The sequence below is a fragment of the Eulemur rufifrons genome, chromosome 29 (assembly GCF_041146395.1).
Source record: "Eulemur rufifrons isolate Redbay chromosome 29, OSU_ERuf_1, whole genome shotgun sequence".
Lineage (NCBI taxonomy): Eukaryota > Metazoa > Chordata > Mammalia > Primates > Lemuridae > Eulemur > Eulemur rufifrons.
Window position 1 is genome coordinate 59,948,513 of NC_091011.1, and position 18,911 is coordinate 59,967,423.

At 36.1% G+C, this 18,911-nt stretch overlaps 1 protein-coding gene and 1 non-coding gene across 3 annotated transcripts in view; one reads left to right on the forward strand and one right to left on the reverse strand.

Annotated features, from left to right (window-relative positions):
- Positions 1 to 3,933: 3,933 nt before the first annotated feature.
- RELN (reelin) overlaps positions 3,934 to 18,911 on the reverse strand; it is a 447,102-nt gene continuing 432,124 nt past the window's right edge. The window contains exons 61-65 of one of the 2 annotated variants that reach the window (XM_069462477.1): positions 17,724 to 17,943; positions 15,715 to 15,912; positions 14,635 to 14,733; positions 9,988 to 9,993; positions 3,934 to 5,054 (exon numbers count right to left, since the gene is read on the reverse strand). In XM_069462477.1, coding sequence (XP_069318578.1) covers positions 4,958 to 5,054; positions 9,988 to 9,993; positions 14,635 to 14,733; positions 15,715 to 15,912; positions 17,724 to 17,943 — 620 coding nt within the window. In that variant the 3' untranslated portion in view covers positions 3,934 to 4,957. The remainder of the gene's footprint in view (positions 5,055 to 9,987; positions 9,994 to 14,634; positions 14,734 to 15,714; positions 15,913 to 17,723; positions 17,944 to 18,911) is intronic. The other variant, XM_069462478.1, reaches the window with a different exon arrangement.
- LOC138377714 (U7 small nuclear RNA) lies at positions 16,041 to 16,103 on the forward strand. Its single transcript, XR_011231870.1, has one exon. It is a non-coding gene; the product is annotated as a U7 small nuclear RNA (small nuclear RNA).

Here is an 18,911-nt window from a genome sequence, read left to right on the forward strand (position 1 = left end):
AGCCTCCCGAGTAGCTGGGACTACAGGCACATGCCACCATGCCCAGCTAATTTTTTCTATGTATATTTTTAGATGTCCAGCTAATTGCTTTCTATTTTTTTTTTTTTTTTTTGTAGAGATGGGTCTTGCTCTTGCTCAGGCTGGTCTCGAACTCTTGAGCTCAAACAGTTCCCCCACCTCGGCCTCCCAGAGTGCTAGGATTACAGGAGTGAGCCACCGCGCCCGGCCTCTTGTGAAAGTTTTAATTTTGATGACATTTTAATTTGTTCCATAAAAGAAACAAATTATGTGTTTTGGTATCATAGCTAAGATATCTTTGACCAACCCAAAGTCACCAGGCTTTCTGTTAGGCTTTCTTCTAGATGTTTTACAGTTTTAGGTTATACATTTAAGTCTGTGATTCATTTTGAGTTAAGTTTTGTATATGATGTAAGGTATAGGTGGAATTTCTTTCTTTCTTTTTTTTGGAATATGAGTATCCAATTGTTCCAGCTCCACTTGTTTAAAAAAAAAAAAAAAAAACAAACCACAAATGATTCAATTCAGTTTCATCAACTGAATGAACTCAATTCAGTTTCTCCAATGAATTGCCTTTATACCTTTGAAAAATGAGTTGCCCACATATGTCTGCATCTATTCCTGGACTCTTCATTCTGTTTCGTTGATCTATTCCTCTGTTTTGATAACAGTACTGCATTGTCTTGATTACTTTAGCTTTAAAATAATAAGTTTTGAAAGAAAGCAGTGTTAGTCTTCTGATTTCCTTCTTTTTCAAAGTTATTTTGGCTATTCTTGGTCTTTTGCATTTTCCTGTGAATTTTAGTATCAGTTTGTCAACTTTTATAAATATGTCTTTGGAGATTTTGACTGAGATTGAATCTTTAGATCCATTTGGGGAGAGTTGATATCTTAACCATATTGAGACTTTTAACGCATGAACGTGGTATATTTCTCCATTTAGGTCTTTAATTTCTCTTAGTAACAATTTGTAGTTTTCAGTGTATAGGTCTTACACAATTTTCCAGATTTATCTCTATTTCATATTTGTGATGCTATTACGAATTGTATTTAAAAAAATACCATCTCACTTATATGTGAAATCTAAAATAGTCAAACTCATAGAAGCAGAGAGTGGAGTGCTGGTTGCCAGAGGCTCGGGGGAGGGGGAAACAGATGCTGGTCACAGGGAACAAAATTTCAGTTATGCAAGATGAATAAGTTGTAGAGATCTGACGCACAGCAATGTGACTGTAGGTAACTATACTGTATTGTACATGTGAAATTTGCTTAAGAGATCTTAAGTTTTCTCATTACAAAAAAATAAAAGATTCTAGATGTGTTAATTAGCTTGATTGTAATTATTTCACAATATACACCTATATCAAAAACATGAGGTTGTATACCTTAAATGTGTACAATTTTTATTTGTCAATTATACCTCAATAAAGCTGAAAAAATTAAAAATTAACCAGTTTTCCAGCTGTAAAATATATAAAAATTATTGGTTTTTATTTAGTAATTTTGTGATCATCCACCTCAATGTATTATCTTATTTTTTGTAACAGTTCTCCAATTAATATCCTTGGATTTTGTTATAAAATCATATAGTCAGCAGATGATAATTTTTTTCCTTTGCATTTTTGCCTTTATTATTAATTGCTTGTCCTATTACATTCTCTCACATTTAACCTAAGTTAATCTTTATGTTAAATCTTTAAGGGGAACTAAAAAACCATTTGTTAATTGCTAGTATATGGAAATACAATTGATCTTTTAAAAATGTATTAATATTTTTGATAAATCATAATTGTATACATTTATGGGGTACAATGCAATGTTTTGATGAATGTATACAATGTGGCATGATTAAATCAAACTAATTAACATATCCATCACCTTGCTTACCTATCACTTTTTATGGTGATACATTTGAAATTTGCATAGTTATTTAAAAATACATAATACATTCTTATTGATTATAGTCATCCTGCTGTGCAACAGATCTCAAAACTTATTCCTCCTACCTGAAACTTTGTATCCTTTGATCAGCAACTATTTCTCCCCAACTCCTGCACCCCAGCCACTGGCAACCATTGCTCTCTACTTCTGAGTTCAACTTCATTAGATTTCACATATAAGTGAGATCATACAGTGCTTGTCTTTCTGTACCTGGCTTATTTTTTCACTTAGCATAATGTCCTCCAGGTTCATCCATGTTGTTGCAAATGACAAGATTTCCCTCCTTTTTAAGTCTGAATAGTATTCAATTATGTATATATACCACATTTTCTTTATCCATTCATCCATTTATGGACCTTTAGGTTGTTTCGATACCTTGGTTATTGCGAATAGTGCTGCAGTGAACATGGAGTGTCGATATCCCTTTGATATGATTTTAGTTCCTTTTGATATATACCCAGAAGTGGGATTACTGGGTTGTATCATAGTTCTATTTTTAGTTTTTTGTGGAATCGTCATACCATTTTTCATAATGGCTATACTAATTTACATTCCCATTAACAAGGAGGAAATATGATTGGACTTTGTATATTGATCTTGTATCTTGTAACCTTGCAAAACTCAATTATTAGTTCTAGTAGATTTTCATAGATTCTGTGGGATTTTCTATACACATGATCAGGTTGTTTCCAAGTAAAGACATTTACTTTTGAATCTGGATGCCTTTTATTTCTTTTTCTAACCTTATTGCTCTGGCTAGAATGTTTAGTACAATGTTGAATAGAAATGGTGAGAGTAAATAAACATTCTTGTTTTGTTCTTGAATGTAGGGGGAAAGCAGTAAGGTTTTTACCACTAAGTATGATTATTATCTGCAGGTTTTTCATAGACTATTCTTTTTCCTGTGCCCATTAGATCAAAAATACTTCTATATAGGCAGCACCTTTTTCATTATATTGTATGTATTAGTTGGTATTTCTAAATTTCTGCCTAGACTACAAATTGAGGAAGAGAACCATGTTTCATTTATTACAGTTTCCCAAATAATGTATCTGGTATAGTAATAGATATTTAATAAGTGCTTATCAAAAGAATGTTTATTGCTTAATGAGGCATTTACACAGTTACAATCGTAAGTTTGTGTGATTATTGGTAAATATGTTCCTCCTCCACTAAACTGTGCATTTCCTTAGGGCAGAGATCAAGTTTCCTTTTGTTCACCATTGCGTCCCTAGCGCCCTTTCCCATGCGTGGCACATGGTATCCCTTAATAGATATTCCATGAATGAATGCATAAACAAAATGACTAACGTGGGCCATGGGAGGAAATCCTCTGAAATCAAAGTTACTTCTCTTACATTTAAGTGTTTAAAAAGGTACTATTCTCTAGTGGGTGCATTCTTCCTTCAAAAGAGTGTTCATTCATTCATTGCAGGTATGTTTAGGCAGAGCATTAGAGGTGTCAAAAGTATTGAGAAAGTTTGCCATTGCTGAAACCTCTAGATTTGAGATTTTTCCCTATTTTTTAATCCTCTTGAAAATCAATAAATTCAACAGTATCAACATAGTTTTTATTTTGTAGACATTAAAAGCAAGCAGGGAAAATGTCTCAACCATCATTTTTATCCTCGACATTTAGCACAGTGCCTGGCATATAGCAAGCACTCAAGAAATATTTGCTCAATGAACTCATGAGTACTTATAAGCCAGGTTTTGGGTTAGCAGCTAACAAAATTCTCAGAAGTTAAGTCATTTTCAGAATTCTCTATTAACTTTTCTTAGTGTAGTTATAGAGTGATTAGTAGAAAAAGCTGAAAAATGACTAAATTGACAGTGTGGCTTCATAATTGCTATTATCAGTGATAAAACAAAAAAACAGTACATATATTTGACATTATCTTTTCAAAACCTGGACAGCTTATAAATCCTACATAAAATTTAATTAAAAATGAATGAAGACACATAAACTTCAAATGGCTTTTGGACATAATTTTTATTTAAGCATGGGCTTTTAGCTTGGTTCACCCTAGAGCATAACCTTTCAGTTACACTAATAGAGAGTTCAGGGCTACGGGGCCATTATACTGTTGCTGGTGTTGGTACAACTTCTTCAGAAGGTATGAACATGACCCGCAGGAAAAAAATGATCCACGAAGAGAACACAATGAAAAAACATCCACTGTTTTACAAATCACTTTGTTACCACAAACACAAAATGGCAGTTACCGTTAGTAAATCAGCCACAGAACACTTAAAAAAAATCTTTAGACAAGGAAATGGGAACTCCTTTGTGGGAGATAGGGTCTTCATCCACAATTTTAAGTAGAAAATATTTCAAGGTCAAGCATTTTTCTTATCCACAAAACAACGCTAAACCAACATACATTTTAAGGAGTATATTAAAGGAGATACAATATCTTTACAACTATCTTCTTGAATAGGTATTTCAATTAACTTTCTGCAGAATATAAGTAGCCCAAAATTCAGCAGCAAAATATTGCAACATAACAAGTAAATACAGTTTCAATGTGTTATATCATAGAAGAGAATACATAAAGGACAAACAATGATAATTTAATCATATAAAACATGATACATAGCTGAAATACAGTCCACTTAAATAGCTTTGTGACCAAGAATGTTAAATACTGTGCTAAATGGCATTTTAAACATAAAATCTCTTAAATTTTTGTGCTTAAACTTTATTTTTTTGTTAAACTATCTCTTATTCTCAATACTGCCACTGTAACTGATATTACAACAGCATCACAATTTTCACGGACACATCAACATGAAGACATTTACTTATGAGCAAATAAGTCACTTGTCATTAGTTCACAGTGTGGGAAAGTGGTGTACACTCGGTCTTGAGAAGGGCTTTCAGTTAATCACCAAGTCCTTCACAGATATTTCCTGATATCAGATGCAGTGCGAGATTTAAAAGAATGGAGAGCAACATGTCATATGTTGGAAGAAAAAAATAAAACTTTTTGACTCTTCATGGGTATCGCCTAAGTGACCTTCGTCTTCTGTTGTAGAAGTGCCTGAGCCCATGTTGTCGTGAAAAATTCATCATGTAATTTTGTTTTCGAGTGCTGTTAAAATCAAAAAGGATACAGGCAGGGAGGGAAAGGAGAAAGAGCACGTAAGTCGCATCATTGAACGTGCAGTCTATTGTAGGTCCTAAGTTACCCTGATAGTTATTTGAAAATTTTCGGGATTAATAGGTCATGCTGACACTACCACCTGAGGACAGTAACTGAAGGCTGACACCTATACGCACTGCCTTTGGCCTTGAAGAAATCCCTTTCTTTTCATGAGTGAGCTCTGAACCAGAAAAGATGGTAAATTCTCTTGATGCATAGCAAAAGTGGACTGAGACTGTTCTGGATTTTTAATTTTATTCTTGAACTCTTCTTGAAAACATATATCTGGATGGATTTCATTTTAGTAGAAGTGTACGCTATAGCCATTGCCTTATTTAAACACTTCTGTAACAAGTAGGAAGGATAATTTGGTTCCTTGAGCAAACATTCTCTTTTGCTTACAAAGCAAATATAAAGAAAAAGCAAACGTGTTAGCTGAATCACTTTCACCTCCCTAGTTTATGCAGTCTCAGAGGCAAAATGAGGAAATAAGTTTTTCTCAGAATGTTGGATTCCATTGTCTTCCTCAAATCGTAAGCATCTGGGGTTATATTCTATAAACATGGCCCTATGAAAGAGACCCTCCACTGAAAAGAGGTTAGAAAAGACTAAGAAAGTATAATTGAATATCTACTTGTATGTATGTTTGTATGTATTTTATACATACACACTACATGTGAAGCTGAATAAAATACTGAAAATGGATTTTAGGAGCCTGTATGAAATTGCATAATAGTGGTAGTCATAGCTGCTAAAGTTTTGGCATGGCAAATATACTTTAAAAAGGATCATGATTTATAACATTGAAAAGAATCACATTCTCACACACCGACTCAAGTGACAATATATCTGTATGTGGCATCAATATGTGGTTTATGAGAATGAGCCTATCATTACTTTTCAGATTCATAAAGTCTCCTGAATATGGTCATGGTCCCAAACCTTTCCTCTTTAATTCCACAGAAACATAAAATGCATGAAGAGAAGGATAATGTCATGTGATGTGATTCCACCATAAAGGTTGATATGACGTGAACTTGAGTTAGGGTAAATGGGAGGAAAAGGGTAATTTTTCATTGAGCAGTGTGATCTTCTGGGTTATCAATCACCAATAGACTAGCAAGGTGTAAAATGATGCTATCTAGTATATTAAACTAGGTATTATACAAGCCCTTGTAAAATATAGAAAACATTAAAAATAAGAGAACTTTATAGTTAAGTTTGGTCATTAGAAAACTTAAAATGTCTCAAAGGAAAATACATAAATTGAATTTCATCAGAGATGTATAATCAAAAAGCAACAGCATCTGTGCTTAAAACCTGATGAAAAGATAGACATCAATCAATATATATTTTATAAAATAAAGTTCTAATCCATTCTGGATTTCAGTAATATCAAAATGCTAGAAACTATAAGATGGAAATAAAGAATGTACTATGAAGACATTCTAGAGAAAAAGATAAAAACAATCAGGTTTTGTCTTCTGGTAGCCTCACTGTCCTTCTCCCTCCATGTCACAATGTTACCTGTATCACTTGAGTTGATCAGTTTCAATGTCATAGTTGAAGTGTATGCATTATTTATTGGCTACTGTAAGTACTAATTGCTGCCTATGTAAAGTGTAGTTACAAAAAGGGACAATGACTTGATGTATTGGACTAATCAAGTATCAGAAGAAATGATCCAGTTACTTTCTTATTCATAAAATCTTGGAACTGGCTCTTGCTGTCTTCCTGCCAACATGCTAAGTTACTTTATGGTCCTTTCCCCGAGCTATTATAATGGCCCCCTAAACTAGCTTCCTTAACTCAATTCTCTCCCCTTATGAAAAAAACTCCACTAAAAAGAAACCATGAAATGCTAAGAAAGTACAGCTGAATGCATAATTGTTTGAATGTGTGCGTATCTTCCTCTGCGTACATACAATTGTTTTTTCTCACCAGTTTCAGTAAACTTTCTCTCAAATGTTGGCTTCACCTTGCTTAAAAACTAAGCATAATCCTCTTGCCTATGGAACAACACCTAAGCCAGCTTTACCAGAAATTTCAAGTCCTCTTCACGTTTAATCCTCGTCTGTCCTATCTTTTGCTACTCTCCTGTATAGACTGCTCTGTTCAAACTTGCCTTGAGTCTTTCCTACCTACTTCAATGGCTAATCCCAAACATCACTTCCTAAATTTCTACTTGTTCTAGTATCACATTTTCTTTATTGCTCACCTCCTCCAGAAGTGATTTTTTTTTCCCTACTTTGAACTCTCATGGTGCAATATCCCGCTTTGAATGGAGTTGATTTGTATTCATATCTTGGCTTTGAATGGAGTTTATTTGTGTTCATATCTTGGCTCCCCATGACTAAATTTCCGTTGGTATGGGGCCTGTCTCCCAACTCCCCCCACCCCGCCCCACCACAGCACTGAGCCTCCTGCCTGACCTGTGGGTGGTCAAGGCATGTTTGTTGAACTTATGATGACTTACTGATTGGATTCCTGTTGTAAATCATTACTCTTTAACTATAAGGAATAATTGCAAAGTTAAAGCAGTGAAAATTGTTCTGTTGAAAACACGTTTAAAGATAAAAGGTACTCAAAGAGAATTTAAAAGTTAAAATATTTTACATTAAAAAAGATAAACTTAGAACACTCAAGATATTTAGTTATCTCAATGCAACCTAGACTGATGTGACAGTTACCTTGATATATGAGAACAAAGGAACATTTACTTTTAACAAAGTTGATGTGCATGTTTAATGGCTTTAAGCAAATTCTCCATATAATAATTTATTATGGAACTGATTTAAATGTGAGAAAATAAATATTAGCATGTTGCAAACCTTTAATACCCTAAAAATCAGTTCAAGGTGGAAGGTTATAACTAATTTAGGGGGCATTTTTGATTCATTAGATGCTCTTTATTTTTGAATAAATTTATGTATCAGTATCGTATCTTTGGATTCCTGAGAATGTTGGTATGCAGACTACTATGCTAAATGCCTAATGTTTATATAGTCACATTAAAAATGGCCACACTTTCAAAGCACCCTTGAAACTAACTGGTAATTTGGTATGTGATACATACCAGTCAGTTAGGTTGGAATAAGTCTTTTAAAATCAAGCAACATGGGAAGCTATACCAAATGCTGTTTGCTTCTCATGTCGTTTAAGAGTTGACATGGTTACTAAACAGTTATTGTATCTTCTAAGATGTCTAACTTGACAGGATTGGGCATTAGGGGAATTTTTAACAAGTTTAAAGATCTTATATTTATTCATTTTTTGTGTGCAGCATATCTGTGAACCTGTTTTTGTTTTTGATACATGCAATGCATATACATAGCTATAGATAAACTTTAACTGAAATAATAATAGGTACAATGGAATTAAGATTTATTTCTTCACTGCAATTACAGGGGAGAGTAATTTTTATTTTAAGTTCAATAAAAGCAGGTAACGTTCATCCCAAGGCACATCAACTATGCCACTTGACATATCAGTTTGCTTTGGCTGTGGATAGAACTAGGTCTATTTTAAAATTCTCCCATTATGAGTAAGTCATTGAAATGAGAAAGAATGAACTTCAATGGCTTCTTGGAAATGCAGATTTAAATTTCCATTATTGCTGAGGGAGTTTAGGGACTGCCTTAGGTGGCATATGGAATTACAAAATGCTTTCCTGTTCCTGCATTGGAAGTATGGGTATTGCAACGTCTTTGAAGAACTAGTGACTCTATGCTCTATTGAACTGTTACTCTTCACTGGAGCCACAGTCTTAGCTCATTTATTGTTATGAAAAATTCAATTACTTTTTTTTTTTTTTTTTTTGAGACAGAGTCTCGCTCTGTTGCCCAGGCTGGAGTGCCGTGGCATCAGCCTAGCTCACAGCAACCTCAAACTCCTGGGCTCAAGCATCCTTCTGCCTCAGTCTCCCGAGTAGCTGGGACTACAGGCATGTACCACCATGCCTGGCTAATTTTTTTCTATATATATATTTTTAGCTGTCCAGATCATGTCTTTCTATTTTTAGTAGAGACGGGGGGGGGGGGGGTTCTCGCTCTTGCTGAGGCTGGTCTCGAACTCCTGACCTCGAGTGATCCTCCCGCCTCGGCCTCCCAGAGTGCTAGGATTACAGGCATGAGCCACTGCGCCCAGCCTCAGTTGCTTTTTTAATGAATTCTAAAGGAAATGGAAGAGATAGAGAATTGGTAGAAGTACTTTGAGCTCATAGAAATTTAAGTATTTTTACTGATCAGTAATTTATAATCAAATCATATGGTACAGCAAATAATGATTTATAAGAATGTAGAAATAAGAATCTAGTGGAATCTCTTTTGGAGAAATACTGGCAAGTATAAGATGGAAGTTGCCATTCAAACTAATCAATGACACTCCCCTGCATAAAGGATGCTGCACATCTGACTTTCAAGGCCATGCATTCTCAGCATCCTCATGAATCTCCAGCACAGTAGGTCTTCTGAAAGACGTTACATTTAATCAGAGCCCTGAGATCTTTGCACACATTTCTATTTTCACTTTTTCCTCATAACGAAATTATAAACTGTGAGCACTTCAAGGGCACAGAATACAGTGCCAAGCACAAAGGAGAATCTAAGTGGAATCTATTGCCCAATGAGGGAATGCTAATTAGCAGTTTGGTCTATGCTGTTGTGACCAATGTTGTGTATGTTAGAGACATCTCAGTTTGGCTGACTCTGAGTTTACATGGATATAGGTTTCAAATGTTCCAGTGTATCCCAATGTCATTTATAACCGTTTTCGTAGATTTTTTTTTTTCAGTTGCAAAAGTCTTTACAAAAATTCTCAGTTAACTTTGGTGAAACTATGAAAATTAGTAAACAGTTCCCCAGATTTAGTAAGCAGGACTTACCTTACTCTAGTGGAAAACCAATGACAGCAAATAATGAAATATAATACAAGTTAAAAAATGCCTTTCAATGCATGCAGCACTGTGATTAGTCATAAAAGTCTGATCAGGTTTAGACGCAATATAGGATTTTTCATCTCTTTTGAAAATAAAAATTAAAGAAGTTATTTCTTATTCTTCTATACCTAATATACATATATTTAACTTTTCTATGTAATGCAACATGCAATATTTGCTCATAACCATATGTTAAGTACATGTAGCTATAGTACTACATTTGGCATAAATGTTGTATATAATTATAAATATTAAATTAATAGTTTAATAACTACTATTTTATCATCTGATTTTTTTGATTATTTACATTTTAGGAAATACTAATTCCTGAGCATATTAAGGAATGGGCTTTTAAAAATGCAGAAGTCCTCTACATCAGATAACACAGTCAAATTTAATATGCTTTGCAACAAATGTAATACATTCATCACCATAAATCATTTGTGCCAAAAATGTGACAGTATCTTGATAATGAATAGCATGAAGGGATGGTCATGATGGAACTCATTAAAATCTGATAAATGTGTTTAAGACCATAGTTAGCAACATATTGGTTTTCAGTTCTCAGTAAATGTGGTAATGATTCACCTTTTAGTAAATCAATTCACAAAGGCTAACTTTTTACTGAGCAATTTGCTTTCAAGGTACACATGCAAAAATTGGCCCACTTCATTATACACATGACAAGTTGTGACTTAGACACGTACACAGGAAATGTGATGTGTGAATGAAATGCGTAGTTGGGTGAGGGAGATTCTTAGGATAGAAGTATGAGTGCCCAACAAAAACGGTTAAGACAACAAATTCTCTTTTATCCTAAGAAGAACCCCACCAGCATGGATCTTGTGAGGGATCTGCCCAAATGTATTTATAAACATTTACTGAAAAGCTAATATTCTGCACTAGCAAATGAATTCAGAGAAATTAGGTTTCTGACACTTGATCGTCAATGATTACATTATGCTATATTCTTCAGACTTTATGGAATGAGGACGTTTTGTAAGCTAGTGAGGCTGGAAAAATATGATCTGTCAATTTGGTTCATCTGTTAAATGGCAGATTAGCATGGGCTAATCATCATGAAGTGCTTTTCATGTGCAGGTTTCATTGGAAAACATCAAGAGAGTGGGAAGATTTACACTCTCAAGCATAAGGGACTTCGCTTGTTAACTGCTAAAAGGGTGGTTTTTATCTTTATGGTGCAGGGCTAGTCATTCTGTATATCCATACTTATGAAACTCAAATCCTTCCACATCTAGTATTTTAGAATTAAACCATTTAATTAAAAATATATTACCTACTCATCAATTTGTACCCTCTTAATATTTTGAAGTAAAAAAAATATAGTCTGTATCTTGTTCATTTAGGATGTACTTCTAAACCTTGAAATATTTTCAAAAGTGCTAAATTTGTTCTCATCAAACTCATATGTCTTCTGGGTTAATATGGGCAGTACTGAGAGGTTAAACTCAATATAAGATACCATGCGTGACCACAGTTTTTCTTTCTAGGGGTTTTTAGCATGTGTCCTTGGTGCACATGCACAAAAGCAAACTATGGCAATAAAGTTAGATTAAGGCCAACCTTCACTTAAAAAACAAAATACATTTTGAAAATTCTTAAGTGAAATGTATGCCCCAACCATTAGTTGCAAAAACATATTAGGTGCCCTGTTGGCAGCATTCAATTAGGTAGGGCTTGCATCTCTTAGGATACATGCCTCCATCTGCTCTTCTCCCCTCCACACTTGAGGAGTTCACATTACTAGTTCATATAACTAAATGTTCTGATACAAAAGTGTTTAATTAAGAGGATATTTTCAGTTAATATGGCTTTATGGGAGTATTCCACCTCTATATGTCTAAACATACATCCTACGTAGCAAGGCTATACTTAGCATTACTTGTGAATCATGACATGAACCTTGGCTAGCTTCTTTGTGCCTTATATAATTGAAAGACGCTCTGGAAAATTATTTTTTATTTTTCTGAATTCTGTGAAACTTTCTTTTTTTTTGAAAGCTCATCAAATGAATGAATTGAAGTAATTATTTTGTAGAGTGCCAAATTAATGAATGCCTTAAAATTTTTTGTGACTCTTATGAAAAGGATCCTAAGACCAGAGCAAAACATCAAAATCATGGCTCTGAAAATGTAATTTCTTAGTATTGTATTTTTTAAACAACTCATTGACTGAACTCAGCTTTGTTAGGTATTTCTTCTCTTCAAAAAAGAGGGAAAATAAAATAATTCCTGTAAATTTTAACAAAGTTTTGAAATGTCATTAAAGAGAATTTTCTTTTAAAATTATATGTATAACATAGGTACATAAAAGTATATGGTAATATGTGTAGGGTTATAATTTTTAAAGTAATCACTGAAAGATGACTTGGAATAAAACTCATACCACTTAACACCATGCAGATGTGGCAATGTTCTTTTCTTACCTAAAATGTTTTAGTGCCCTGAGAGTTTGAGACACTAATGCAAGGTAAGATCAGACAGGTGCCTGGTGAGTGATAAATTCTTCAAAGTATTAAAATTCTGGAGACTGAATAAAGATAAAGTCTTTACAATACAGATTACAGCTCCAGAAAATACCAGAAACAACAGGTTTCTGGTATTTCATATAATCTGAGTTTGATTCTTAAATAGTATCATGATGCTGGTAGTTGCTTATATACGTGAACTCCAACACTAGGAATTCCAGGAGGTTGTCTTGGGGTCTGGGTGTGAGGCTTCCTGCTGGTGCTTCTGAGCCTCTGAGGCACCAGGGCAACAGGGAGTAGAAAACAGAGTTCTGAGTTGTGAAGGGGCTACTTCCCACGGGTGGGGGAGTATATTTGTACTTCTGCCTCTACCTTGTCTTTTAGTCCAAGGGAGAAAATTATTGGTGATAATATGTCTCTGAAATCCAAAATAGAAAAATGTAATTGCTTAACTGGGTGGGAGGTGAAAAGATACATACTCAAATGCATGATATATTGCATGGTATCTTAGGAATTCTTGTCTACTCAAGGTCAGTATTAATATCCTGCCTCCTTTTGAGGACTACCAAGTTTTGAAAAGTTTCCATAGGAGTTGGTATGCTCTGTCAGGCACAGGAAGCCCCAGTAATGCAAATTGTCTTAGCAAGAGACTTGAAAGATAAGAAGTGGTTATTGACTCTAATTTGATTCTCAACCAGTTTATTAGAATCACCTGAGGTACTTTTAAAAATGACTGATGCTCAGTTCCTATTGCAGATCAATTTAAATCCTCACCCAAAGGGATGGGCCCGGGCACTGGGATATTTGTTGATGCTTTCAAAAGCCTCCCAAGTGATTCTGATATTCAATCAGACTGAGAAGCGCTGCTTTGAAAGGAAAGTAGCCAGGGCAAAATGGCTCTACGGTTAGTTTTTGGTCTATGGGGACATCTCTCTATGGCCTTACCATGCATGTATTCATTTTAGGGCCCAGGTTATTCTATTCTGTGGAATAATGTAGTCAGAGGAAATCAATATCTAAGTAAAACATCAGCCTCATATTTAGATTCAAATGAGTCTGGACTGTTGCTGTAAACTTCAACTTTGTCCTGTGGAGGCAGAGCCCAGCAAGTTGTCCAAAGCAGCAGAGCGCACGGCAGGGCTAGTGTAGGGACCAGGTTGCTCTTGGATTTGGGGTTGATATGGATGCCATGCAAGCAGGTGCCTCAGTGAAAACTCAGACGAGGGCTAGCTCAAGACTGAAAAATTCAGCTCATGGCTATGATTGAAAGAAAACAAATCTGGTAGCTTTCCTACCAATAAATCATTTAAATTTGCTTTCAAAATGACCGAAATCAGCCACGGCACTGATTTCATTTTGGATTTGGTAAACAGAATGAACATTTGAACCTATCTACCGAGAAGATTCGCCTCTCCTTGCCAACCACTTGGAGCCATCAGTCCGAACCCGTCGAGACATAAGCATTCCAGTTCTACAGGAACTAGATCGTTAGAGAAAAAGCAAGTCATCTCTCTGTGAGGGAACAGTCAACCCGGCCAGGTGACAGCCTTACTATATAGGAGAAACCACGGGGGAACACCTCTACCTTGTCGGGTGCTGGGATTGGTCAGGAGGAATCTAAAACCACACATTTTTCATTCTCGTTGCAACCACATAGTTAAATGGAGAAGGCCTCGGGCATCTGGGGCTTAGATGGGTGTTTGTAACTGGGCACATTAGCCAGGGCACTCTGGACACCGCCCCGCACACATCCTTCCTCTTTAAGGATGTCATTCCATTTTACAAGGCAACCCAGATCTGGCACAAGTCTTTGTTTCCCATTTACCTGGAGACTTTTGTTTTATCCAATTTAACCAATATCGTCAATCCTTAAATAGATGTTTTACATATTGAAGTTTTCTAAGGTACATTAAATTACACTCAGGGCTTTGCTATTTTGCTGATGACTTGAGCTATAGCTTGCAGTTGCTGAAGAGTGTAAGACAAAGTGGTCCTGTGGGGGCTTCTCATCAAAACAGTTCTTACTGAATTAAGGAGCATGCCATATCAAAGGAATTTCAAACCTTCTTGAAATGGACATGGGATGCTATGTATCAGATACTCACAGGACGACCTCCACATGGTCCAAAGCCCACTGATCATGACCTGTTCCATTGTGGCGTGGTTGCCACCAGCGCAATAAAACTCCTTTCATCCGTGCCTCCCTGGATCACAGAAGGACAAAGCGATTATACACTAGGAAACAGAACTTTCTGGTATGGGACTTCTAGACTTCAAATATTATAATAGGCTGATCTAAATCAACAAAGCTTTGGGCATAGAATTCAGATTTGCTTAGGTCATAGTTCTCATGTAAGCAGCACTAAATTTTATTGGCTACTCAAGGACTTGTAAAACTTCCTCCATCTCTATTCCTCCTTCCCCTCACCCAGTAGCGCCTGGAAGAGCAATATATTCGGTCAAAAACATTAAGTGCTTTCTGTGTGACAGGCCCTGTGCTAGAAGCTAGGCCTACATTGTGAAGCAAAACTGATATGACTGCTTATCCTCAGTCATTTTTCAAACTAGCATACCCAGCAGAAAATATAAAATGTTTTCTTTTTCTTTTCTTTTTGATACAGGGTCTCACTCTGTTGCCCTGGCTAGAGTGCCGTGGCATCAGCCTAGCTCACAACAACCTCAAATTCCTGGGCACAAGCAATCCTCCTGCCTCAGCCTCCCGAGTAGCTGGGACTACAGGTATGCGCCACCATGCTTGGCTAATTTTTCTGTTTTTTGTAGAGACAGGGTCTTGCTCTTGCTCTTGCTGGTCTCGAACTCCTGATCTCAAGCAATCCTCCCACCTCAGCCTCCCAAAGTGCTAGGATTACTGGCAGGAGCCACCATGCCCGACCTCAAAAGGCTGTTTTCTAGAGGACTAGAAATACTGGTTAAAGGAAGGGACATATGCAAAAAGTGCCCCCGTTGTTATTCTCTATTTCCTTTTGTCCTTATTCCTTGCTATATTTGCCTCTTGTCCTAATAGAAAACAGTAACACAACTTTGGAGATCTAGGTGGCAGTCTTTGTCCTGCCACCATCTAGTTTTGTGGTTTTGGTCCAGTAACTTCACCCAACTTCTACCTCAAACTCTGTGATTCCCAGGGATTGTGCATGAGACCACACCTTTCCAGTCAGGCCACTTACAGAGGGACATTATAAGACACTCTCTGAGCTTGTGTGAAGTCCTTTGGCTGGTGCTGAGCAATGACATGCCAGGTGATCCCATTGTTGACGCTGTACTGCAGCAGCACGGCCTTGTCCACGGCATGGGGGCCACTCAGGTCACTGTTGCAGCTGTCCGTCTGCGCCGTGCTCCCAATTTGCAAAACAAACATGATTTTGCTGAAAAATACAGAGGAAGTCATCTTTCAACAAAAGTCAGGAAGTATTAAAGGAGTTATACTTCCTTAATTTTTTCTTGTTCCTAAAGTCCACAATTTCTAAGTTCATCATATAGTAAAAATAGAAGCAAGTGTTACAACTCTTTTAGAATTTATCTAGCAAGTTTTTCTAGTTTTTATCAGAAAACCCATAATCATAATAATGATAAATAAAAAACAGAAGCAGCCAGCTTTATGGTTAAATCACATTAATTTATATTATCGTTTACATTATTATACATATGAGAATAATGTCAGAAGGCTGGTTTTTTACACAAAGAAAACAATTTTAACTTTCAAAGATGTGTCCTCTTTTCATGATGCTCGAAACCTTGTAGAGTATTTCATCTAAAACAGCTTCTATTCTCTAAAAGGTAACATGGGCCAAACCGCTGAGGATGTGAAGAGGACAAGGAATACAGCCACAGTATGCTACATACTTTTTACAAATAGCTCCGAGCTGAATGCATCTGGACAAGGATAAATATCTATTTTAGGAAAGGCTGTCTGGAGATTGAGCTGAGGGGAAACTGAATTAGGACATACAAGCCCTGGACCATGTCTGCTATTCACTTTGACATACTCTCTTGCTTTTCACAGGCATCCTTGTCCTTAGAAGATGCAGCTTTAGACATAGAAAATACATCCTCATAAGATTCTTCGTGTTGACAGAGTGCCCCATTTAGAGTAGATAGTTGAATAAAGAACTGGACTTAAAACTGATAAACGCGTAAATTAATTTAAAACAAAGTTACTTATACAACATGCTGTGCAACTGTTAACTAAGCACCTAGTTGCAGCTGTCGAGGACATTAGGTTGTCTCTAGATTAAGTATATGTTTTTGGTAGGGAAAAAATGAAGATGGGTAAATACAACTGGTAGCATTCCATGGTTTCCATATAGGAATTAATTTTATTATATTTTCATTGTTTATCATATCAAGGGGCCCCAAAACTACCTTTCCGCTTCTGAAAATGTATTACTAATATTTTCCATAGTGAAGAGGTTCCAGTAAACATCATATTCTCATTAACCAAACATCTATTCCTCAAATACCCTCAGAGCTACTGAACATTTTTCAGAATTCAGTGACTACTCTAGAATAGTACTTTGCAAGCTTTCTAAAGCCTTGAAATCTTTTCCTGACTTATGCAGACAAAAAGCTGTGTTTGCTCTGGCTAAGTTGGCAAAGCTGAGAAGGGCAGGTTGGGAAGGAAATAAATCCTCCTTACGTTTCTTTCTCTGTCTCTTCCCTAGTCCATTTGCAGGGTCTCTGTCCACTCTACTCTGCATTAACCTCCAGCTCCTATAGCATGCAAATTTTTAAAGATTTTATCCATTCATCCATCCATCCTTCATTTCTATTATTGTATTTATTAATACATATGCTAAATACAGGCATATGGTTGCATTGCTATAAATCTACTTCACATACGCATTCATATTTACATTCTTGCCTGTGGCCAATATAAAATTATCTATATGGATGATCCCTAGCCAATATTTTATATTTGGCCATTTTTCTGGGCTTATGCCTATGTCATTACCACTCAGCCAGTGTGTAAAGAAATAGAAAGCAACTCTATAATAAATTTAAGCAAAGCATGATTCTGAATTGTGAAAACACACAATGCTGCCTTGTACCAAATTCAAATGATGGTTATTTTCCCATTGCTTAGTGACATCTGTGCTGTGAGGTTCATGATCATATCCACAGACAGTGGACAATAACTGAGCTTGTGACCAGTTCTACAACACAGAGGTTTGGTTACCTTGCTCGAGTGAGATCCAGAGGCTTGGTAGCAGCTTGCCTGATCTGACAGCCGTTAAAATAGAGTGAGTCTCCATGGGCATAGGGTACCAGCTGCCCACAGCCACTGCCTATTACTCCACCTTGAATGGTCTCCCAGTTTGCCTCAGTGACTCTTGCTGATTCAAAATTATCTTTAATATAACTAGGAAGATCATGACTGAAAACAGAACAATCATCGCCTAAAGGGAAAGAAATAATCACAGAAATTGAACTGGAACAAGCAGAATCATCAAAGATTAAGAACAGTATTCAAGTTCAGATTTTAGCCATTGTTATTATTCTAAGAGTGGCAAAATACCAAGCAGAGATAGATTCCCAGAAATAAATGTTTCTCTTTTGTTTTGGTAATCATTGGCTGACATTGTTGAAAAAAATCCCATTATCTTTGAGTCAATATTTACTAAAATATGTAGGTGCTCATGTACTTATTGCTTGTGTAACTCTGTTGCTTAAATACCACAGCATCTGGCTGAGACTTGAATGTGTACCACTGATGGGTCTCAGTAAGAAACTGTCACCCTGGCATGAGAGGCCACCCTAACTTGTGATTTCCTAGCATGATTTTGTAGTAGAAAATAAGATAAGTCATGTTCTTGTTCTTCTTCCAGCTCTACACTTGGTGATTGTTGAGAGCAGAGTCTATATCTTAATTCTTTGTTGGATTCCAGCACCTAGCATGATAATTAGCATATATAAGATGTTCAGTACTGAAGCTGGGATAAATAAATGAATAATGAGTAAATTGGAAGTGTCTCTCAGAGACCACTGAGCTGCAATCCTGGCATTTAGGGAAGACACTATATTAGCAAATGTGTATATGCTTGCATTTCCCCTTGATTTAATCAGTACATCTTTTCTACATGTTCATAATAGTTTAAAATCAAAAGGCCATAGTTCTGTTGGATCAGGGGAGAGGGAAAATTCCAGACATCTAGGACTCTTTGTGAGACATTTGATTTATTCATTTGCCTAAAGTTAAAATTCTCAACCTGATATGCAGACAGACCCAGCTGGTCTCAGTGGCAATGATATCAGGGCAGAAAAGAGATGCTAAGTAATTTCTAACACCAGAGATGTGCAGCAGTCTGCGTTAATCATATCCATTTCATTTGCAGGCAAGGAAATAGCATCAGCTAAGAAGTCTGAA